Raw genomic sequence first — 23,967 nt, 5'->3', positions numbered from 1 at the left:
GAGCCTAACCTCTGCTTGGAGAGTAACTATATATGATGTTGTATAACTCCTTTTACGAAGGGTTTGTGGGGTGTTTGAAATACGCGTGCCTTAGACACCTCCCAATTGTAGCCTGGTTCCCATCCTCCATAATTACCACAAGCTCTCTCTATCCGTTGTGAGGAAGCGAAAGGGAAAGACGAATAATGCCCCAGGCTATGGTAAGCTAGCGAGGATAACAAGTGACTAATTGGGAGTGGAATGATATCATCAGTGTTGCTTTCGTTCTCTTCAACTAATATTTCTGTAGCAATCAAACGTCCTCACCTCCACATGTATCTCCTCCGACCCGATGACCATGATGCCACTGTGGAGCTGTTTCTTGACTGTAGCATGGACACCTTTGCTCTGGACAGGGTCTCCCTTCTTGGGCAGCTTCAGCTGGTCGAGGATTTCCGACTTGATCGTGACCACGTCACTGCCCGAATCCACCAAGAATTCTGTGAAAAGACATTTCTGTTAGCCTCCAGAGCCTTCACTTGCTAAACATTTTATTTGAATACACTAGTGTCAGAAGTACAGAGTAGTTACAAAAGGTATTTATACTTTTTTGTAGCTTTAGAATATAGCTTCAAAACTTTGATGTGGCCCTTCAATTTCAAAAGAACAGCGTGGCATTGTCAATTTCTCATTTCTGTCTGCCATTATCCCATCCACGGCAATTTCCTAGAAACTACGACTTTAGTTGCAGCGTTGACTGGTATGATGTAATCTAATTAAAACACATCATGACATCATCGTCACATAATTGGAAGTTGTGAAAAGCCGTACTGTGAAACTATCAGTTGTAAAGGAACCCCGCTGGGCCATGTAGCCTTATCAAGTTCTATGTAAAATAGGGTAAAGCATAACGACAGTTTAATCATCAAGTTAAGTGGATTAAGAGGATTAAGTTGTTGACTGGAACTTCTGGGCTGTGTCCATAGTGGTGGTAACCCAACATACAAGCAATGGCTCACAGCGGCGGCCGAATCTTTAACCACTTCTCAGAGGTTGTAACTAGTACTTCAAAGCTTTCCTCGTATCTCATTCGTACGCCTTTGATCGTACGTATTGCCTTGATAAGGACAATCGCCGTTAAGGAATTTTGCAAGTTGCCATGCAGCAGGGACACGCTTGGATGTTGCGAGACAGATGTGACCGATCTCTAAACATTGTAAAGTCAACTCGGTACCAAAGAAGGTAATTCTAATGATAACATCACCGGTAACCGGAATATGCGTTTGTAAGCTTCTGGTGGCTGTTGTACGAATTGTGGTCGCACCTGTTTCCGGGGGACGCCGGATAGGGACTGTACAACTGTAGCAGTACCAGGTGTACAAATAGTGGGCAGTGAAACGTATTATTACCCGGGTACAGGAATTAACGACATTTAAGATTACACACAGACAAACAATTTCAGAATCTGACCATACAAAACGCGCGTTAGACTGAAATACGGGGACCCCAACAAAGTTCACCTCAACAAGTGAGAACCATTCAATCTCATATCTTACATTTAAAAGCTAATATCATATGTCTACCGTGCTACGCCTTTACATGTTTTCAGATCAGTAAAAATATGATGTATTTTACCGAAAAAAATTGTTCCTGCTAATGCTGACTGAGCTTGCAAGTAAAACTGACCATTACTTCTGTGAGGTGATAATTGATTAAGACAAGACTTCAGGATACCCTACAGGTGATAGGATTCAACCGTTTGAGGTCAAGGGCCAGGCTACCAGGTCTAGCGATCCTAATCGTTTACAGATGCGTTAAACGCCTTGATGATAGCTCTAGTAGGGAAGAGTGAAGACGAATAGCCGAGGAAATTACCAACGACAATCACCCAGAAAGCGATAATAGGTGCCTCTTTGTTGGCAAACCTGGGGAGAGGATTAGTAACGGTTTAGGATGTCCCCTGCAATTAATTGAAATTGATTCCAGTCAAGTAGAACGGATAGGTTATGTCAGTGTCTTTATTATCTCGTTTTTTTGAGTTGAACTTTGATAAATTGATCATGGGAAGTTTTCCAACAACACCAACATCACGCCATGTACGACTACATCGTACCAAACGATTGAACAGGTGGTTCTGTGGACATATGGTGCGCCTGTAGGTTTGTCTGGTGGGACATCTCACTATAGAACACTGATTAGAGTCATTATCCTTCATCACAGCTGCAACTCTCTTCCTGTGAATCACTCTGATAATTGTACGTTCTGTGTGCAGTACTGATTTAATTTCGACCTAACCCTATGCTGTTGTTTACGAAAGGAAGTTCCTCAATCGGCATTTTGGAATACAAGTCCCTGTCAGACCACCTAGAAAACTGTCAGATCCTATTAGCTCTATCTCTAGTCCCTCCCATGTTAGCGTGGTGGTGAAAAATTGCAGATATCCGAGAGTTGCCACCATAGCCTAAGTACCATCCGGATAGTAGTTCGCACCGACGTTTATTATACACTATATACAGTCGCTTCTCTGCATAGGAGCAAACTACTATCCGAATTGTATACCATGGCTATTGCCACCACGCATTTCCCTTGAAAATTTGTCTGCACAAAGAGGCTGCTAAAAAGTATACCCTCCAAGCAGAGGTTGAGTCGCGTAGATATAGTAGTAGTCGGAAAAATTACACCGGCGCTCCTATTAGAGTAGGTCTCAGTGCTGGGATATCCCCATTTTCTCAAGCTTTGCTACATTTTTGACCGCACCGCAATGACAGCGCATGTTATCAAACTCGCGGTTATCCTGTATGTTTTCGGATTATCGCGGTACTTGGCTGGGATAGTAGACGATAACTATTCAGGTTCGCACTAAAGATACAGCCTATTGCACAGAAACTGTAGAGAATGCCCGAATTAGAAATGATTGACACCGTAAAAATGTTTTCAGGCTGAGCTCGAGCCAATCTGGGTTCATTTCCGAGACCTGGCCTTTCCTGCCAAGTGGCTGACCTCCGCTGATTTCTTACTTTCACAGATGTTGCCGATGGGACTTTGGCGATGAATCAAAGTCAAGCGTTTTGCTGTGAAGTTCTGACGAGCGCATTTTTCTCGCTTGTGAAAGCGTAAGGCGATCTGATGGGCGGGAGTGGGTGTTTTTTGGCTCCGGCCAGGTGGGCACAGAACACTCCCTGGGACCAGTTTATAGTAACTTCTCCCAGGGACTCCGAGCAAGTGTATTAAAAGCCCAGAACGTCAGCAGTTGAGTGTGATACATCGCCCAATGCTCTTTCAATAGTCCTAGCACAAAGTTCGCAAAGACCTGCGTGCTATAATATTTATGGAGAGCTCAATGACGAACATACATGTAGATTGTTTGATGTCGGTTTTAATTAAGATTACTTCCATGAGTTACACATGTTCTAGTGAAATATTTAGTTCTGTGTAATATAGCTAATTAATCTTTACCTCTCTCCACACTCTGTCCGTTCGGATCGGGTGACTTGATGGTGGCCTTGACGCACAGAAAGTCGCAGATGGCGCCCTCTAACGCCGCGGGCCGGCTCCAGTAGCCATACGCGATAGCCGTCTCTGCCTCCGTCTCCACGAAGCTGACCCGCTGGCGTTTTCTTAGTTTGTTAACTGAAACAGTAGGAAAGGAAAATATATAGTTAGTATTGTGTATCGAGGGGTTGATTTATACTTAAGCACCGAGAGCCATAGACTTGGGGTGGCAATATGAATGAAGAATTAAGAACTATACTGTCACCAATTAAGGAAAATATTGTAGAACTTTTGTTGGAAATTCATGACATTACAAACAATACGCAATTGTGCATTATCGATTATTCTTCACTTTCTATATATTCAGTTAAATCATCCTTGAAGACAATGAATGGACCCTATGCTACAATTCTGTTGTGAACATCGTGATAAACCTTCAATCGAAAAAAAAGCATCGGAAAGCTATGTACTAGTAGCTCGTAACTTATGATTATCGCAAAATGATTTGTACAGCACTCAAGATATCTTGCCGTCTTTTTCTGCCGCCCTCTGTCATGTCTGTCACTTTGTACAAACAATGTTTCTTATTCAAGGTTGACCCAACACAACAGCCGCACGGTCACTTGACCTCTCATTGAATCGCAGACAGCAACATCGAATAATGAGGAAACTTTCTTTGTTTGAAATCTTACTTCAATATTAAACACAATTTCAATGATCTTCCAGCATGTCTCTTGTACAGTGCTGGTTCCCAGACATAATTCCGCAGTTTGTGTGTAAATAGGAAGGATTTTTGATCGCTGGCCTTTTCCTGACAAGGCCCGCCACCAGGAAGCTCGCCCGTGCGGCTAAAGGCGGTTGTTCCCCGAGGACCCCGTACTTGGTGCCCGCGAGTGTGTGGTCCCATTAGCCGCCCTGCACCTGCACCCATTCCACAACATATAGCATGCAGCTATGTCACGTCATGGAGTAAAAATCCACCAGTTATCGTTTAATTATCTTACAAGACATTGCGGTTGATTTGCCGACAGGATACCATGTGTTCAGGATAAGATGTCACAGGAAAATAACCGTTTTCCACCCAACAATATGCGTCCCATACCAAACTCTGTCTCTCTCATAATTGATAGCCATAGCCGACGCAAGAATTTCAGTATAGTCACTCTCACGTGTTACAATGTAGATACCTTTATTATTGACATTATGTTTATCGTTTTACTTTTATCACCTCTGGCTTACATATTAAAAATTGTGATGCTGATATCATATCTACCATGTCGATATTTCGATTACTATGATGTGGACAAACTAATGAAGTCCACTTTGTGTTGGATATTTCTTTGTTGTAGAATGGTCTGATACCATGACTCATCAGTATATCTATTTTTCTCTCAAATGTAGAGCACACTATGTACTAGTATCCTAAGACATTAGCTCACTTCGAAACCTTATCTTACAGTCATGTCCCCGAAAAGTTTGAAATATCTCTGAAAAGTTTTTGAACATTTCGTATGCTGGAGTGATGTGTTATCTGTATAGGTGGTCTACACCTGCAAGAACAGGGGATAGTGTGTCGTGTTGGCGGTTCCTAAGCAAAACGTTTTCCTTTTGTGTCTCAAATAGGATGGTGGGACAGGAAGCGACGAGAACTTGAGTAAATAATGCCAGATTAATAATTCGCTTTTGGCGTGCTCCCAAGACAAAGGCCCGCTTGACTAGGGGAGTCGTGCGCTCTCCTAAATTTAGAGAAAACGGAAGGAAACAGCTGACAGGGTAATCTGGAAGGGAAACAAGTCATTCCGACCATGATTCTGGTGTTAGGAATCCACTAATGAAATATAATTGTCGGCAAAGACGCTAAGCAAAAGTGTACTCACTTAAAGTAGACACATCGGCGTCTCAGGACTGTAAGGTGCCGTGTAGATTCTTTGTTAGATAACATAACGAAGTTATTTATGCAGGCACAAATGCTCGAAAGTGGATCGACTCTGTAAGCGTTCATATGTTTATTTGATAAAAGATGTATTTGTCATAATCTTTTTACTATCATTTACGAAGGGGAAAGTCACACTGCTGGGAGCGAGGAACTTCTCTGTGCATCGGTGTCCCTTAGTATATCTCAGGCTCACAGCCTTTCGCAATAGACTTTGAAAGAAAACTGACGGATATCTGGATTGCTGCATGATGAGTATTTGAACTGAATTTAGATACCTATTATTTCAAGAAAGTCAGAGTATTTCGCCCGTGCCTGCACTTGGCACACAGACGTCTTGTAGCACAAACGTACACCGCGACAAACAATGGGCGTTGCCCGAGAAGCTATACCATGATGCACCAAAAAGCGCGCCAAACACACATTCGAGTAGCGCTCTGCCTAAAATAGCAACACATACGTCACGAAAAATCCCCGAATCTCTTTGTTTCAACGGAACAGTTCTGGTCACTTCCCTATTTCTTCATAACAATCTTAACATAAAACATCAGAAGAAAGCACAATATCGAAGATATGTTGGAATATGGAACTTTGATACATACCTGCTTTCGTGAGCCGGTTCTTGTGCGATGGTAGGGTAATCTCCAGGTCGTCGAAAGTTGCTGGTCCAGTGTCCATCCTTTCGATGGCTTCCAAGTCAGTGTACTCACTGGCCAGGAAATTAGTAAAATAATACTCCAGTCCATGTTCACGTAAGAACTGCAGGACTTGGTGTTCTTCCGATACTTCATGAACAGCGGCTGGTGGGGAAAACACACAATCTAGCCTAGGTCAAACTTTCTCTTGTTAAGTCTAAGGATGCAAAAAATTGCCAAGTAATGGAGGGGCCGGGTGAAACAATTCAAGGTTATTAAGTTTATCACCAGTGTATATCAAAATATGGTCGATCACGTTTAATCGGTAAACGGTGTTGCAGTGAATACACAAAAAGTGTACATAAAACTCCCATCAAATCTTTGCACACACCCACACAAAAATTGAATATTGTGTCATTGACGTACATGTGTCAATTACTACGGATTTCTCTCATACTGTGTCGTGCGCCTAGGGATTCCTGGTTTATTCGTTTTATTGGAGCTCTTTGTCAGATGCAGGAGCATTAGTCAGCGAATGACTCACGCTGTGTGCAGCAGGAGAGTGGCTGTGGCGATGACGTATTTGATTAGCTTCCGAGCCTGACAGGCCTGCAGCCTGACTCCGTAGGTGTGAAAATGTTTACATGAGATATTGGGAAACTTTCTTTAACTACCGGTCCAAGTTTGCACCATTTTACTTCACATCTATCAGGTATTTTGCTGAACATCATTCTGCAAGAGTATGAGCGTTGTACTAACTCTTATAACAGCTGGAGTGAAACCAAAACAACAGAACTACTACTCCCAGGTATGTTTTGACAGAAAGCCCCTGGTATTTAATACTGAATGCTATCACAAATTACAACATGTTGCAATATTGAAGACATCGTTTAATGGTGTGAAAGAAATGTACTTTCTAGTAAAGGATATGGAGGTCTCACCTGCTGCTACTATTCTGTCCCTGTGTTCTTCATCTGTGATGTTCATACTATCCAGGTCGTCCTGTGTTAAACCCTGAAAATCGGGGTCTTCGGTAAAACCCCTTGTTCTGAAATCTCCCACGTACGTCTCCAGTCCCAACGGCTGCAGGAAATCTAGAATAGGCTTATTTTCTTCCATTTGGAAAGAAATCGCCACGCAGAAAAAAACAGAACTTGTTGCTACTCCAGCATGTCAAATGAAAGAAAGTTGTGACTGCAGGCATCCCGCGTTGGTAAAACATCCCCGGACAAGCCCCGCCCCCTTGCCGGTAAACTAGGTACGCAATTGGTCGAATGGATGTGACGTCACGAGAAAAAGGGGGCCAAACCTCACTTGCCCAGACTTGTCCACCTTTCGCGCGTCTTTTCTATGCAAATTGTTTGTATTTACTTTGACGTCACGACCAATAGAAGATAGGGTGAAAGTTCAGCTCTATGCTGGAGCATCACATTTGTAGAATAGGTGTGTTGATTTTATATACTATGTTATTTGTTATCCCCATTTTTTGATGATAGAGTAAATCTCATTCTAGTTTTTTAAAGATTATCCTATTAATAAAAAGGCTACATATTTAGGTGATTATCAGTTGAGTAGTGTTTTCATCACATGCTACTGTGAAACCAGTAGACCTACAAGTAGTATCGTCCACTAGCAAAATGGCCGCTTCGGAACGTTGGTGAAAATTTTCCAGTGTCTCGAAGAAAAAAATACATTTTGTGATACAAAATGACGACGAGAAGGAGAAAGAAGGATGGAGATGATACTGCCAATGGAGCACTACCCAGCGTGTGGACAAGGGCTTTCAAAGCGTCTTCAGAGTGGCCTGATAAAGTGAGTTTGGTGCCCATGTGTGGGAGATAAATTTTCTGATGTTTCATCGCCACATGTGTCAGGCGTTCCAAGTCGTTCTGTGTAGATGAATCATGATCGACTCTGTCCGCTGTTCTATGGGGTCATAATTTTGGTTCAACCCATGACCATTTTGTTGTCCATTTGTAACGTTTTCCTCCCAAATCCTATCTGTATTGGGTAACCTATTGATAATACATGAGCTCCATGTCTTTTTCTGATACTAAAAATACTAGTTACTAGTATGTTATGCATTCGGATAGTCGTCATAGCAGTATACCATAAGAAGCTGAAGTTTTGCTCCAACGTTCACTAGAGTTTAGTGTCATAATTTAAAAGAAAATGAACATAATATCCAACCTTTCCAAGGACTACTACTAGAATAAGAATAACCAGTACTTCTACACAAATTATACAACACTACAATGCTGTATTTTTCGATAGCCTGATAGATTGTCGATAGTCAATAGCCTGTTTAGAAAATTAGAAGAAAATGGCTGCCACCGCTAAGTTTGTAATCACTAGTATACGGATTGTCTTTGATTTACCTTTCTTACAGGGCGTTTTCTTCGGTCCGTGCTGAAAGGGTTTAACTTTAAGGGCCCCCAAGATAAACCAAAGTCAGTCTTTTTAATTATTCTACATAACAGCGGCAGCCATTTTTTCCCCACTAGTGCTGTTTTTGACGAAGGTGTTAAAAATTGTACGGGAGTTCTGTTTGTTCAAAATGGTGTTTGACAGGATCAGACTACTGTATACTCTCCATGCAGAGGTTAGGCTCCGGCTGTTTTTTTTAACGTTTTTTTTAGTCGTTTTTATCGGGCTTTCTATTTTGTCATTTTTCTTGAAGTACGCAAGCCAAACAGGTTTTAGTTTTGACACAGCAAGATAAAATAAAAAATAGAAAGCCCATAAAAATGACAAAAAAAGACGTTAAAAAAACAGCCGGAGACTAACCTCTGCTTGGAGAGTAACTACTGTAGCTATTTGTGATTATACCTTTGACTGGTAAATTACAGGATTTGATATACGAGCGATCGCGATGATGTCACGGCAGGCTTTTAGCTAGGAACTAATTTTAGGGCGTCCAAAGTAATCGGAGTGATCTGCGGCGCGAGCATTGTAGGGGGTCCGGGGGTATCCTCCCCCGGAAAATTTTGAAATCATAACCCTCTGAAATGCTATTTCCTGCATTTTGAGGTGCATATTTTGTAGAATTCAGCCAAGATTTTTTTGTTTCTGTTATAATATGTTTGCCCTGACTGAGGCTGGGAGGAAAAATTTGGGCGTCCGTAGTGCGTCTTGCTTAAAAGTATTGCGTCCGATTTCTTATGTTTGTTAGGACAGTGCGTCTAAATGACGCGTTGACGCATGCCTAGCTAAAAGCCTGTGTCACGGTGACGCAGTGGTAGGCATAATGCAGGTGATTGATTTGCATGTTAACCAGTAATTTGATCTCCTAATTTGAATATCAATTTTTAATCCGATCTACGGACATACTGGTAAGCACCAGCCGTCGAATGCCCCTGATATAAACAACAACGGCGATCGCTCATATTACTGTTACATGTACATATTATTTTGATTTCCTTTGTTTTTCTACAGGATGAGTTCTTGGATGTGATCTATTGGTACAGGCAAGTCATTGCACTCATAGCAGGCTGTATATGGGGACTGATACCGCTGAAAGGCTTTATAGGATTAGCTTTGTAAGTACCAGTATTGTTTCAACTTTACCAAACTCTATAAATTGCTGGAAAAGTAGGAGAGATTGGTCAAATAGATTAAATAATACCAATGTTGCAAAATGAATTCCTATGTCAGGCAAACTCCTCTGACGTGTTATTAAAGAATATTTGGCCAATTGATGATGATGATGATGATTTGGCCAATTTGTACTATTTTTCCAGCAAGCTATGTAGCCTACTAGTAGTAGAGACTATGCATTGTCATGCTAGTACTAGTAGTATACTGTTGGATTTGAGTAACCTTATTAAGACTTTCGGTTTACATTTTCAGAGAAAAATTTGTTTGATTATCTGGCAATCTTGAAATTTGGCCCTAGATCATTGACAGTGTCATGTAGCCTCTGTCTAATTTCATTGAGTACCAGTTTGGAGAACCGCATCAGACCTCTGCTGTCATTATTCAACTTAGGTAGATGATTCTTAAACTCTTTCATTTATCTTTTTTTTTTAGCTAGTTCTTGGTATTTCAGAGAACAGTCTGATTCATGTAACCCCTAATGGTTGTATGGACTCTTTCAGGTTTGTTGCCTTGAATGCAGGCATCATGTATTTATACTTCAGTTCATTCCAAGAGGTAGATGAGGAGGAGTATGGAGGTGCCTGGGAGATCACCAAGGAAGGATTCATGTCCTCATTTGCTTTGTTTTTGGTAAGTATAGAAAAGGACAATAATGAATGGGCAGTTGGGGTGACTGTGTTTTTTCTAGTATATGTATCTTATGATAGATTCTTTTAGCAATCTGTAAACATGTAAATCTGTCCAGAGTATCCTGTACTGTCTGTACTCAAACTCATTAGCCACAGTACACATACATAGCATAGATAAGATAGATATGTCCTTCTTGAAATAGTTGAACTGTAATTTCCAACACCAAAATTGGACTCACCCAAATTTTATATTTTTATAAAAGATAGATATGTAATATTGGGACCATTGTTTTGCATGCTGAAGTACAATGTATCTGCCAAAAACCACTCATCAAGTTTGATTGGTCAATATCCTGAAGTAGAAGTCTAATCTTCTGCAATATGGGCAGAAAAGAATAATATTCATACACATGGGCTTGTATTTTCATACACACCTAACCCGTTTCCTTTGCTTTTTCAGGTAACCTGGATCTTGTTCTACTCTGCCATGCACTTTCCATAATAGGAAGGCTCCCAGTGCATAGGAACAAGTCACAAACAATATACAGTGGAAGGGTACTCTCATTTAGGGCTGGAAATGAAGGGAGAGGAAGCCGTGAAGAATTCTTCTTCTACCTGCAAATTTCTTTGTAGAAATGAGCTTCAGCTTTACAACATGAAATGTATAGGGATAATCTAAAAAAAGAAAAAGCCTTATGCTTGACCATGCTTTCTCCAAAATGTAGACTCTGCAATTGATATCTTTAAGTTGTTTTCATAATGACCTTTGAAGATAGACTCTACTATTTGTAGAGGCTCGATGTTCCCTCAACCAATACGTTGGAAATTACAGACACTAACCTTGTTTACTTTTATCAATTACAAAACATGAGGCTGTTACATGAGAAATTTTCAGCTCTCTCTTACTACTGTGTAGATAGCATTGTCTGTATTCAAAATTGGTGTTTTTTCTTCATCTAAGTGTAATGTGTCACATAGTGATGAAGTAAAGCAATAAAATTTCCCACCTTGCATTCATCCACTAATGAGAACTAACTCCATGCCATTGCCAGTACAACTGTACAATACCCAGACTTTGATATGTAACCAAAACCCAACAGCACATGTAAGATTGCCAATGTTTTTTTGTAGACACTAGTACATTATCAGGGAGAAGGATTATCATGTTGAATTCTCAGTATGCATGTTCATCATGTTTTTCTCATAGGAAAATGCCCATCAGGCATACCCAATTATTGATGCTGAAATCATCTGGCTGCCAACTCATACTACAGCGTGCTACATTTATTTTTTTCTAAGGGTTGAGAATGGCCAACGTGTCAAGTAACTTTCAAAACATCATTTCAAAAGGATTACACTTTTTCTTACTGGTACACAATTCTTAGTTTCCATCCAATGGTAACCTCCTTTGCGGCCACCCATGTTTGCTGTCAATTATTGTAGGGGGAGTACTGAATAGTGGGTGCAAACAAAACCTTCCCAGCACAAGACCCTGGCCGGTATGTTGAAAATCGAGAATCAGCGCTCCCCTAACAATAACAGCCAGCACTCATGGAAGGCTGTGAAGCAAGCTACTAACAGTGTGGTCACCCTCATGCCATCCACACTTGTGAGTCTGTGAATGTATAATGTTTATGAAATACCAATTAGCATGTGCCTTGATTCATGTTATGTAGCCTTCTTCCATTGAGTATTAATTCTGCATCTTCTGTGACTATAAACTGTCAGGTTGATTACTCCATTGGATAGCAGTATATATAGCAATTATAATGATGTTTCTTTAAGACATGTTACCAGCTACATCTTGTACAGACAATTTTAGAGTTGTGTCAATTCAAATGAATATTGTTACAGGAAAGTTTTGCTTGCCTTGTGTATATGAGCCAAAATGACAGCATGAACAGATCTACTGTTTCCCCTTCCCAGGAATGGGCAACCTCTGTTGAAAATTTACAATGAAACTGCTGTAAGATAGCATACTTATTAAAAGGTCAACCTATGTAGTGAATGTCATTGGTTACTACTTGCTTGTGTTACACAATCTCCTGCTGCCAGGGACTAACTGGGAGCGATATGTAGTCAGGCTGTGTTACACCTTCTATGTGACGTTTTAATCTAATTTTGAAATGATAATAAAATTCATTCAGAAGCTGATATATGATATGATGATTACTGTTGTTATAGTTGAGTTAACTATTTTGGTACTTTCCATATATGGCCTAGGCACCAAACAATTATATCATTTGATCACAACAGAAGCAAGCACAAAAGAATATCAACTGTCAATTGTTTTATTCTGACAATGACAAAACATGTGAAGGAGAACAAACAATTATGGGCTGTAAGTGTTCATGGTACATGTTCTAGTAACAGAAAAGGTTCCCCTTCATACGTTGCAATGTATGTGTTTGAAAACACGAATTTCACGTAAGGAAGGTATTGAAATCTTCATTATTGCCATGTTATTTGAGCCGAGATCACTTCTACACATTTTCGTCCCGACTTTTGTTATAACAGACGATGTTGAAAAATATCATTTAAATACAAGTTTTTAACAAATTACTTTCTGCTAACGTTGGTAGGCAGCAGTCGAATTTAGAACATACAAAGCATTTCTACATACAATGTGACATATTACAAAAAATCAATGTTACAATGTCTAAGAGGAATTGTCGAAACGTGGCAAGAGTTCTCTCCGCTCCCTCATGACGGACACCTGTCGGACATGCCCGGACAGCACCTGACGACACTCCCGCTCGAACCCCGACAGCGTGCCGCTCCCGTCTCCCCGCCGGATGTAGCTGTGCAGTGCGGAGGTGTACAAGTCCGAGTCCACAATTCTCAGCTCGGCGATGGCGGCGTAGTTTCTGAGGGTCAGCTTGCCGAAGGGTTCGTGTCTGCAGCCCTCAGAGACGGACAGCGAGCGGTCCTGCCTCAGTCGGTCTAGGATGCGTCCGTACGAGTCGTGGATGGGTCTCAGGTCGGCGGCTAGACAGAAGTGTCCCGACCGGTCGGTGTCGGTTCGGCTGACCTTGGCGGTGGCTTCAGATGTGTCGTCTCCAGACCGCCGTCTCTTCCTGATGTTCACCGTACTGTCGGGACTGGCCGGGCGGGAAGACACCGGGGAGGAGGACGAAGGTCTGGCGGGGGACCGAGCTGGTCTGGTCTGGCGGGAGGCTGTCGGTGACTGCGATGAGGTGATTTCACTCTCGTCGGTGGAGACGGGCGTGGACGGACGGCTGTGGTTCGGAGACCTCGTCATCATGACCCCGATGACCTTCTGGTAGCGGTGCAGCATCAGCATGGAGACGTACAGGGCGACTCCCAGACGGCGGTGGCTGTGCATGACGGGGCTGGTGGGCGGGTGGAAGAGCTTGTCGCAGTTGTCACACAGGCACAAGACTCTCTCGCGGTTGTAGGACACACAGACGGGGTCCAGGCAGACCCAGGCCGCCTGATGGCCGCACCGCCCGCACAGGAACGATCGTGCCTTGGCGTCGAAGTCGTCGGCCCTCTTGGCGACCCACTCGGCTCGGGACCCGGAGTAGGAAGCGCTGCGGGGAAGGCTGTCTGTTCTCTCCATATCGTCACGTTCGTGTTGAAGTCTGCGGCAAGTCAGTCGATGTAATCTCTGTGGTAACCTACAGAGGTATGACTGGTGCGCTTGTCGGGACAGGATTTTATAGGCGATTTTTCCGCCAGAGGTGATCGGAGGACAAAAGGCGGCGGGTTCGGACACGACAGGTGTCAGACGTTCCTGGGACATGTGTACTGAGATGCCGACCGTCCGACCGGTTGTACCGTCCAGCTTCTGCAGGCGGCGCAACTTTGAAGAGTTCAAGGTGGATTACAGAAATGGGAAGGTCTTTGATGCTTTTGTCTTAAGCTTTATCTTTGATGTGTATTCTAGACAACATTCATACGTAAGATGTGTGCTTTTCTGATACACAGAAATTGTTTTTGTAGAGTCGAAGAATGAACAGACACCACCAATGTACAAGCCGTATAGATTACAGCAAATAAACATGGAAATTAGGACATTTAAGTCTCTCTTGGCTTTGGCAGTTGGTCATAAAGCTGTCTGTCCGAATAAAATTAATGTCGTCTTCAGTGTTCCAAAAAGGCGTTTATTTCTAATTCTTTTAGCCCTCTCCTGGAAAACCGAGTTACCATCTCGTTATCTTACTTCAAGTTTGCGAGTCTTCATTTTTCGCCATACCGTGATAATCTTATTTGATGATCAACCAAAGCAAACGCTACCCTTTTGCTGTTTGCTTAGTACAATAGTTGCCCATGTTCTTGTGCTTATAAGTCGTATTTTTATGCATTTTTTAATCCGAAATCGGTCATACTGTAGACAATGTATAGTATAGACAAATCTTCCGGGATATCTTTCAGTCCTGACATTTCAGTACTGTTTGTTAAGTATAATAATTGCCTATGCACTTGTGAACTCTTATAAATTTGTAATGTTATTTGAAATGTGATCAATTAGAAATCGGTTATAGTATAGACAATGTATAGTTTCAGACAAATCTTTGTGTCATATTTTCATCGACTTCTTAGTCCTGACCAGTCCACGAACCTGATTGAAACACAAAGGAATATTTCCTATAGGTACCAGACATACGCACAGGTGTTTGTCGGATGTATCATTTTTAATGCCGCAGTACCAGTAGTGAGATGTGTATTCCAGACTACGAGCTTAACTAGCTGCAAATAAACAGTATCCTACAAAGCAGGCATTTCTCTGGCCTCTATGGCAGGCTCTCTGAGGCCTTTTTTGGCTCATAATACACTTTTGTTGGCCATTTTGTTATGGAGGCTAGCATTTTTCCTCTCCACAACGGTAACACACAGACGGGTGTTAATATTGAAATACTATATCTCATGTGCGGGCTGCAAATAATCTGCTATCAGTTGTTGGTATATCGATCAAAATCTATAGTCTTAATTCATTAAAAATAGATTGGCATATATTACCTGCAACATACATGCGTGTTGTAAAAACAGAATATATTGTGAACTTTCTATGCACAAATGTATTAGGTATTAAGGTTTTTACCTTTGCCAGAATGGCTAAGGTTATGTTTTGGGCTTGTGAGTCTGTGTGTGTGTCTGTGTGTGTGTCTGTTAACAGCATAACTCAAGAAGTCTTGGATGGATCCCGATAATATTTGGTAGGTGGGTAGGGGTCGGGAAAACGAAGGTCAAGTTCGATAATGGGCCCCCTAGCGGCTTGCTAAGGTACTGCAGCAGAACCTCAATTTTTGATATCTCGTGTTCTGGACATGCTGTGATCATAATTTTTGAGTGGTAGATAGCCCTCGAGGCAGAGAGTAAGTGCTGGGAGTTTGGGCCCCCTAGCGGCTTTTTTGGAACTGCAGGCGCCGGTTTCCTTTCAAATTTTGGATGAGAATAACTCTACAACGTGTTGACGGATCGTCATGATTTTTGGTATGTAGATAGAATGAGTGATGACTTACATAATGGTATACTAATTATGCAAATCAGCAGCTAATTTGCATAATTAATGAGGAAAAATTATAAATCCACCACATTCCATGATAGGACTTTCAAACTTGTCACATATGTAGCTGGGAAGGAGAGAAATGTCGACAGATATCAATTATGCAAATGATGACCTCATTTGCATAATTAATGAGAAAATATGAACATGTTGACGGATCATCATGTTTTTTTGTATGTAGGTAGCGTAAGTGAAGACCTACATAATGAGATAACAATTATGCAAATCAACAGCTAATTTGCATAATTAATGAGGATATTTTATAAATTCACTACATTTCATGATAGGGCCTTAAAACTTGTCACATATGTAGCTGAGAAAGAGAGAAATGTCAATACATATTTATCATGCAAATGATGATCTCATTTGCATAATTAATGAGAAAATATTAACGTGTTGACGGATCGTCATGATTTTCGGCATGTAGATAGCCTAAATGAAGACTTATATAATGTGATACTTATTATGCAAGTTAACAGCTAATTTGCATAATTGATTAGGAAAAGTTCATAAATCCACTGCATTCCATTATAGTACTTTCATCAAAGTTGTCACATATGTAACTGAGAAAGAGGGAAGACAGTAAGAGGTGTATTTAAAGACTTTGAAAGAGAATAAGTCAAGAATGGATCAAAGGATCATCATGATTTTTGGTATGCTGATAGCTTAAGTAATGCTTGATACAATTTGATATCAATTAATTGTAAATTGGGATCTAATTTGCATAATAAATGCCGAAATTTTATAAACCAACTCCAAGCATTTAATTATAAAGAAAATGAAATGAGTAACGCATTTGTCTACAGACATCATTCTACATAACAAACCTGGTTTATTTGGCAAAGGTATGTGTTCGTGGAACTCTAGTTGAATATATTGTTGATATCAGGAAATGTTTCATTTCTACAATGGAAATTAGAACAATGAAACAAACCGTTTAGTGCATTCTACAAACTTTAAACGCCAAGATTTCTCTTTTTGATGTTTCCTTACATGTTTACGTCCCTTACAAAAAGAACACACAAAAGTTTTCAAGAACTGTTCAACTTTCTTGTAAGCTAGTGCTCGGCCTTAACTAATTCAAATGACTTTAATAGCGAATTCTGTATGGTTTTCTACAAATATGATGTGTGCACTCTGCGCTGTGTCTATACTACTTACTAGTATATGTCTGATCCAATAAACATCGAAGACAACTTTGTAGCATCGACAACATGTCGGAGTTTAAACAATACTGTCGTGTTCATTAATGAACGACACATTCTTCCCGTCTAACGACGTGATTGTCCAGACAAATACTTCCATTACTCCTGGACGTACCGACAGACGTCAGTACTTCCGCTGGCATTGTTAGATGTTTCATGACAGGTATGTAGTGTGTATCGGCTTTGTCTTTACTTCGCGACAATACACACTGGGATGTCTGAGAGACAATACACCTTACTTTGACTTATGATCAATGCATGCATTTTTTTAAATGAACCCAATACCATTCTTTTTCTTGCACGTCTAAACAATACGAATGTGTAGGTCCCACATTTTGCCCTAAGGTGTACGCTATTTGCAAGAGAGGAACACCAAATTTAAGAAACATCAAGTACCTTCAAATATTGTACCTTCTAATTTCAAATATGTGTTGCGGAAGAAAACACCGAAATACTATAAAATGATCATTTTGAAATTATCAAGACCGCAATAGCATGACGCTTGATATGTATGTATTAACAGAGAAAGTGTTCAGTTGCACCGGGTTATAATCAAACTACAAGCTAAAATGTTGGAAACTTTACAAGTTAGCAGCTGTCTTACCCAACCAGGATGGAGCAGACCAGGTAAAACCCCGCACAATTCAAAAGCGGGTAAAAATCGAGTCTGCCAGGATTCGAACCTGGAATCTTCTGATCCGTAGTCAGACGCGTTATCCGTTGCGCCACAGACCCACTAACTTTTGACTACACACGCCTTAATTGTCTGACGAAAAGCGGTTCTTGTTTTGAAGTATTAGATCAAAATCAGTAACATATTATCAAGACATCTGCACCTAATCAAATTTTGTCGAAGGTTGATTATATGAAACCACCATTAATAACATTGTATTAATGTTATCCACAGATGTAGTTTAAATTTATTATCAATAATAATGATAATGGCATTTATTGTGCATTCATGCCATCTCGGTGATGACATTGATATGGTTTCGTAGACTAATAGAAAACATGGGTTCTAAAACTACTTTAAAACATTTGTTCGGCTGCTTCTCGTTTCTTAGTGATGTTAAATGTAGCTTGAAATGTAGTATCGTTAAAACGCACATCTTTATCATTACTATATAAACTACAATCTAACAGAAAGTGAGATTCATCTTCAACTTTGTTAAGGTTACAGAAATGACAAATACTTTGCTCCAGAGGTGTGCGGCTGTGCCTTCCTGATTCTATATGTGAGTTTGTGGCAGCTGATTCGTAGTTTGGTGATGGTCGTTCGTTCGGAATATAAAGATACTCTTCTTCATTATAAGTAGATTTGAACTTTGCGTGTTTGCCTTTGCTGTCATTGTGAATTTCGCCAAAGAAAGTTTATATTAGGGAATGTTTATCATATATGAAGTAGATATCCTTTTTCTGAAAGCTTTTGTTTACTAATATCTACTTGAGTTAATATGAATTATCTGATGACAAAACGACACTTTATTATTTATCGTTATGGCAAATCTTAATGTTATAAATACAAATGACAAATACACAAAACTGGTCACGTCAACGAATGATTTTATTAATTCCCTGCCATCAGAGGATAATATCAGTCTCAACATACATGGGACATCGTCAGTTCAGATTTAAAATCTTAAAACACGCAAGACCAATCAATGATGCGATGTAAGTTACGGTCACAAAAATATCACATAGAACATAGTAGTATCATTGTATACCAAATATCAAATCAGTCAAATCAGAACATATTATGACATCATACGGCGCATACATCACAACAAATTCGTTTCTGGTGTCAACGACACAATCATGACAACATACAGTTCACAGAAAGTCCTAGCAGGAGATGTCGAAACGCGGCAAGAGTTCTCTCCGCTCCCTCATGACGGTCACCTGTCGGACGTACCCGGACAGCACCTGACGACACTCCCGCTCGAGCCCCGACATCGTGCCGCTCCCGTCGCCCCGCCGGATGTAGCTGTCCAGTACGGAGGTGTACAAGTCCGAGTCCACGATTCTCAGCTCGGCGATGGCGGCGTAGTTTCTGAGGGTCAGCTTGCCGAAGGGTTCGTGTCTGCAGCCCTCAGAGACGGACAGCGAGCGGTCCTGCCTCAGTCGGTCCAGGATGCGTCCGTACGAGTCGTGGATGGGTCTCAGGTCGGCGGCTAGAGAGAAGTGTCCTGACCGGTCGGTGTCGGTTCGGCTGACCTTGGCGGTGGCTTCAGATGTGTCGTCACCAGACCGCCGTCTCTTCCTGGTGTTCACCGTACTGTCGGGACTGGCCGGGCGGGAAGACACCGGGGAGGAGGACGAAGGTCTGGCGGGGGACCGAGCTGGTCTGGTCTGGCGGGAGGCTGTCGGTGACTGCGATGAGGTGATTTCACTCTCATCGGTGGACGGACGGCTGTGATGCGGAGACCTCGTCATCATGACCCCGATGACCTTCTGGTAGCGGTGCAGCATCAGCATGGAGACGTACAGGGCGACTCCCAGACGGCGGTGGCTGTGCATGACGGGGCTGGTGGGCGGATGGAAGAGCTTGTCGCAGTTGTCGCACAGGCACAAGACTCTCTCGCGGTTGTAGGACACACAGACGGGGTCCAGGCAGACCCAGGCCGCCTGATGGCCGCACCGCCCGCACAGGAACGACCGTGCCTTGGCGTCGAAGTCGTCGGCCCTCTTGGCGATCCACTCGGCTCTGGACCCGGAGTAGGAAGCGCTGCGGGGAAGGCTGTCTGTTCTCTCCATATCGTCACGTTCGTGTTGAAGTCTGCGGCAAGTCAGTCGATGTGCTCTCTGTGGAAACCTACAGAGGTATGACTGGTGCGCTTGTCGGGATAGGATTTTATAGGCGATTTTTCCGCCAAAGGTGATCGGAGGACAAAAGGCGGCGGGTTCGGACACGACAGGTGTCAGACGTTCCTGGGACATGTGTACTGAGATGCCGACCGTCCGACCGGTTGTACCGTCCAGCTCCTACAGGCGGCGCAACTTTGAAGAGTTCAAGGTGGATTACAGTAATTGGGAGGTCTTTGATACTTTTGTCTTTTGAGTTGCTGTATCGTACCGTCATGTGTATTGTAGACAATAAATCGTAAGGATATACATCTTCCTACATTACAATGTACTAGCATACGCTACAATTATTTAAGATCCTGTTTTCTTCAAATTAGAAAAAAAACGGACACAACCTTGGTAAGACATAATGTACATAATGCCTTAACTAATTCAAATGACTTTAATAGCGAATTCTGTATGGTTTTCTACAAATATGATGTGTGCACTCTGCGCTGTGTCTATACTACTTACTAGTATATGTCTGATCCAATAAACATCGAAGACAACTTTGTAGCATCGACAACATGTCGGAGTTTAAACAATACTGTCGTGTTCATTAATGAACGACACATTCTTCCCGTCTAACGACGTGATTGTCCAGACAAATACTTCCATTACTCCTGGACGTACCGACAGACGTCAGTACTTCCGCTGGCATTGTTAGATGTTTCATGACAGGTATGTAGTGTGTATCGGCTTTGTCTTTACTTCGCGACAATACACACTGGGATGTCTGAGAGACAATACACCTTACTTTGACTTATGATCAATGCATGCATTTTTTTAAATGAACCCAATACCATTCTTTTTCTTGCACGTCTAAACAATACGAATGTGTAGGTCCCACATTTTGCCCTAAGGTGTACGCTATTTGCAAGAGAGGAACACCAAATTTAAGAAACATCAAGTACCTTCAAATATTGTACCTTCTAATTTCAAATATGTGTTGCGGAAGAAAACACCGAAATACTATAAAATGATCATTTTGAAATTATCAAGACCGCAATAGCATGACGCTTGATATGTATGTATTAACAGAGAAAGTGTTCAGTTGCACCGGGTTATAATCAAACTACAAGCTAAAATGTTGGAAACTTTACAAGTTAGCAGCTGTCTTACCCAACCAGGATGGAGCAGACCAGGTAAAACCCCGCACAATTCAAAAGCGGGTAAAAATCGAGTCTGCCAGGATTCGAACCTGGAATCTTCTGATCCGTAGTCAGACGCGTTATCCGTTGCGCCACAGACCCACTAACTTTTGACTACACACGCCTTAATTGTCTGACGAAAAGCGGTTCTTGTTTTGAAGTATTAGATCAAAATCAGTAACATATTATCAAGACATCTGCACCTAATCAAATTTTGTCGAAGGTTGATTATATGAAACCACCATTAATAACATTGTATTAATGTTATCCACAGATGTAGTTTAAATTTATTATCAATAATAATGATAATGGCATTTATTGTGCATTCATGCCATCTCGGTGATGACATTGATATGGTTTCGTAGACTAATAGAAAACATGGGTTCTAAAACTACTTTAAAACATTTGTTCGGCTGCTTCTCGTTTCTTAGTGATGTTAAATGTAGCTTGAAATGTAGTATCGTTAAAACGCACATCTTTATCATTACTATATAAACTACAATCTAACAGAAAGTGAGATTCATCTTCAACTTTGTTAAGGTTACAGAAATGACAAATACTTTGCTCCAGAGGTGTGCGGCTGTGCCTTCCTGATTCTATATGTGAGTTTGTGGCAGCTGATTCGTAGTTTGGTGATGGTCGTTCGTTCGGAATATAAAGATACTCTTCTTCTCTCGCGGTTGTAGGACACACAGACGGGGTCCAGGCAGACCCAGGCCGCCTGATGGCCGCACCGCCCGCACAGGAACGACCGTGCCTTGGCGTCGAAGTCGTCGGCCCTCTTGGCGATCCACTCGGCTCTGGACCCGGAGTAGGAAGCGCTGCGGGGAAGGCTGTCTGTTCTCTCCATATCGTCACGTTCGTGTTGAAGTCTGCGGCAAGTCAGTCGATGTGCTCTCTGTGGAAACCTACAGAGGTATGACTGGTGCGCTTGTCGGGATAGGATTTTATAGGCGATTTTTCCGCCAAAGGTGATCGGAGGACAAAAGGCGGCGGGTTCGGACACGACAGGTGTCAGACGTTCCTGGGACATGTGTACTGAGATGCCGACCGTCCGACCGGTTGTACCGTCCAGCTCCTACAGGCGGCGCAACTTTGAAGAGTTCAAGGTGGATTACAGTAATTGGGAGGTCTTTGATACTTTTGTCTTTTGAGTTGCTGTATCGTACCGTCATGTGTATTGTAGACAATAAATCGTAAGGATATACATCTTCCTACATTACAATGTACTAGCATACGCTACAATTATTTAAGATCCTGTTTTCTTCAAATTAGAAAAAAAACGGACACAACCTTGGTAAGACATAATGTACACGAATCGAGGCTATATATATACACACAGAAGGAACCTAGATACAAATAATCTCACCGGAATTTGTCAGTTGACAGCGATGGGTATATATATATATTTTAATTTATACAATTCTGTCATAACACAGAAAATAAGCGAGGTCATTGTATATGTGTTGTATTCCCGATATGATATTCTTTTTTTATCAACATAGTTTATTCATGTGGGTAATTTCTAGAGATACCACAGCAGCAACATCAGCTACTACACCAAATTTACCAATACAGCAACGTAAGCTTTGAATTTTCATATTGTGTAAGTTGTAAAATAAATCACACCACATTTGATAGTAATTGTGAAATGGATTGCTACGAAGAGACACTTTCAGCTTTTAGACAAGTTAGATTTTCAGACAGCCTCTGTCTTGCTGTAGCTGACTGACAGTTCATGATGTTGATTAAAGCACAAAGAGAAGTCTTGTCTGCACAGGTGTATCTTCTCTTATGGCGGTGATGCTGATAAATGTGTATACTAGACAACAGTGTCGACTGATTCTGTGTATCAGGGCCGGACAACTCATTAAAAGTTAGACTTGATTTTCATGCAAATTAAGGACGTTTCTTTGTGCCTAACGACAAAATTGACCGTAATACTCTTTTTACCAGACTTACCGATAGATAGTATTGTTGGCTAATTACAGCATTGACAGCTACACGGCGTTTTGTGTACCGACCAGTACACATTTAGTGATGCTTTCTGCGGAGCGCTTGTCTGCACTTGTAGTGAGACACCTGTAGCTTAGTTACGTTTATAAGGAATACATTGCTGCACACATTTTTTTTCATGTAGTGTAAGGAGCGTGCATCACTACTAGCGTATTTCCAATAACGCTGTCTCTTTTATGTCGAAGTGTTACTGACTACGGTCTGATCGCAAAGCAGTTGTAACAAAACTATTCAAACTAGATACACATATATCGACTTAGAGTTAGTGCCAATGAATGCAGGCACTACACTTGTTTCATAATTTCACTTCAAGAGTGTGTATAGATATATTCAACGCCAATTGGTGGTTACCGTGGCCGATATCAACAATGTGCAACACACTTACTTTTCTGCTCAAGACACTTACACTTCTGCTCAACACACTTACTTTTCTGCTCAACACACTTACTTTTCTGCTCAACACACTTACTTTTCTGCTCAACACACTTACTTTTCTGCTCAACACACTTTTTTTTCTGCGTGAGACACTTACTTTTTTCTGCGCGAGCCACTTGCTCTTCTGCGCGAGCCACTTACTCTTCTGCGCTGCACTTACTCTTCTGCGCTGCACTTACTTACTTTTCCTGTGGTGCGCACCCCTCCCTTTATCAATGGATGGTCCCTGAATCAGGCCAAAGGTCACAAAGACCGCATAAAATGTAGTATTGACCGCATGTCAATCCTAAATTATCCTCCTTCGGATGACCCTATGAAATGACCCTTACCCTAGCGCGTTTTTGTGGATTCAATTTAATTCTTTTTGGTCTTTAGTATAGTATTTTGACAATGCAGATCGATAACGACAAGTCTCGATTTGATCATCACAACATCGCGTTTTGTTGCCATCACAACGTATTGTCAACTTTGAAAACAAATTCTGCGCGCGTTTCTGGCGCGCAGCTTTAAACTTTTATTTACCA

The 23,967-nt window shown here is 41.6% G+C and overlaps 3 protein-coding genes and 2 non-coding genes across 8 annotated transcripts in view; 1 reads left to right on the top strand and 4 right to left on the bottom strand.

Annotated features, from left to right (window-relative positions):
• LOC118418512 overlaps window positions 1-7,305 on the bottom strand; it is a 10,525-nt gene extending 3,220 nt beyond the window's left edge. Inside the window, exons 1-4 of one of the 2 annotated variants that reach the window (XM_035824479.1) lie at window positions 6,981-7,305; window positions 6,007-6,204; window positions 3,436-3,609; window positions 307-479 (exon numbers count right to left, since the gene is read on the bottom strand). In XM_035824479.1, coding sequence (XP_035680372.1) covers window positions 307-479; window positions 3,436-3,609; window positions 6,007-6,204; window positions 6,981-7,158 — 723 coding nt within the window. In that variant the 5' untranslated portion in view covers window positions 7,159-7,305. The remainder of the gene's footprint in view (window positions 1-306; window positions 480-3,435; window positions 3,610-6,006; window positions 6,205-6,980) is intronic. The other variant, XM_035824480.1, reaches the window with a different exon arrangement.
• A 346-nt stretch (window positions 7,306-7,651) lies between these two features.
• Window positions 7,652-12,419, top strand: LOC118418549 (respirasome Complex Assembly Factor 1-like). The gene is made up of 4 exons (XM_035824543.1): window positions 7,652-7,851; window positions 9,475-9,578; window positions 10,137-10,266; window positions 10,726-12,419. Exons 1-4 carry the CDS (start codon window positions 7,747-7,749, stop codon window positions 10,765-10,767), a joined length of 381 nt encoding a protein of 126 aa, XP_035680436.1. The 5' UTR covers window positions 7,652-7,746; the 3' UTR covers window positions 10,768-12,419.
• On the bottom strand, window positions 10,725-22,066 carry LOC118418505. 3 transcript variants are annotated; one of them, XM_035824469.1, is made up of 2 exons: window positions 21,693-22,066; window positions 10,725-13,698 (listed from the first exon to the last, which is right to left on the bottom strand). In XM_035824469.1, the coding sequence occupies exons 1-2, from the start codon at window positions 22,023-22,025 to the stop codon at window positions 12,925-12,927; spliced, it is 1,107 nt and encodes a 368-aa protein (XP_035680362.1). In that variant the 5' UTR covers window positions 22,026-22,066; the 3' UTR covers window positions 10,725-12,924. The 3 variants fall into 3 exon arrangements, with proteins under 3 accessions (XP_035680362.1, XP_035680364.1, XP_035680363.1); XM_035824471.1 differs by lacking the exon at window positions 21,693-22,066 and adding an exon at window positions 18,900-19,986 and having other exon boundaries at window positions 10,725-12,981; XM_035824470.1 differs by lacking the exon at window positions 21,693-22,066 and adding an exon at window positions 19,426-19,983 and having other exon boundaries at window positions 10,725-13,519.
• On the bottom strand, window positions 17,663-17,735 carry Trnar-acg. Its single transcript has one exon. It is a non-coding gene; the product is annotated as a tRNA-Arg (tRNA).
• Window positions 21,022-21,094, bottom strand: Trnar-acg. Its single transcript has one exon. It is a non-coding gene; the product is annotated as a tRNA-Arg (tRNA).
• Window positions 22,067-23,967: the final 1,901 nt, after the last annotated feature.

This window comes from Branchiostoma floridae, chromosome 6 (assembly GCF_000003815.2).
Source record: "Branchiostoma floridae strain S238N-H82 chromosome 6, Bfl_VNyyK, whole genome shotgun sequence".
Taxonomy (NCBI): Eukaryota; Metazoa; Chordata; class Leptocardii; order Amphioxiformes; family Branchiostomatidae; genus Branchiostoma; species Branchiostoma floridae.
Note: the sequence above shows the minus strand (reverse complement) of the source record. Positions and strands in the feature narration are given on the sequence as shown.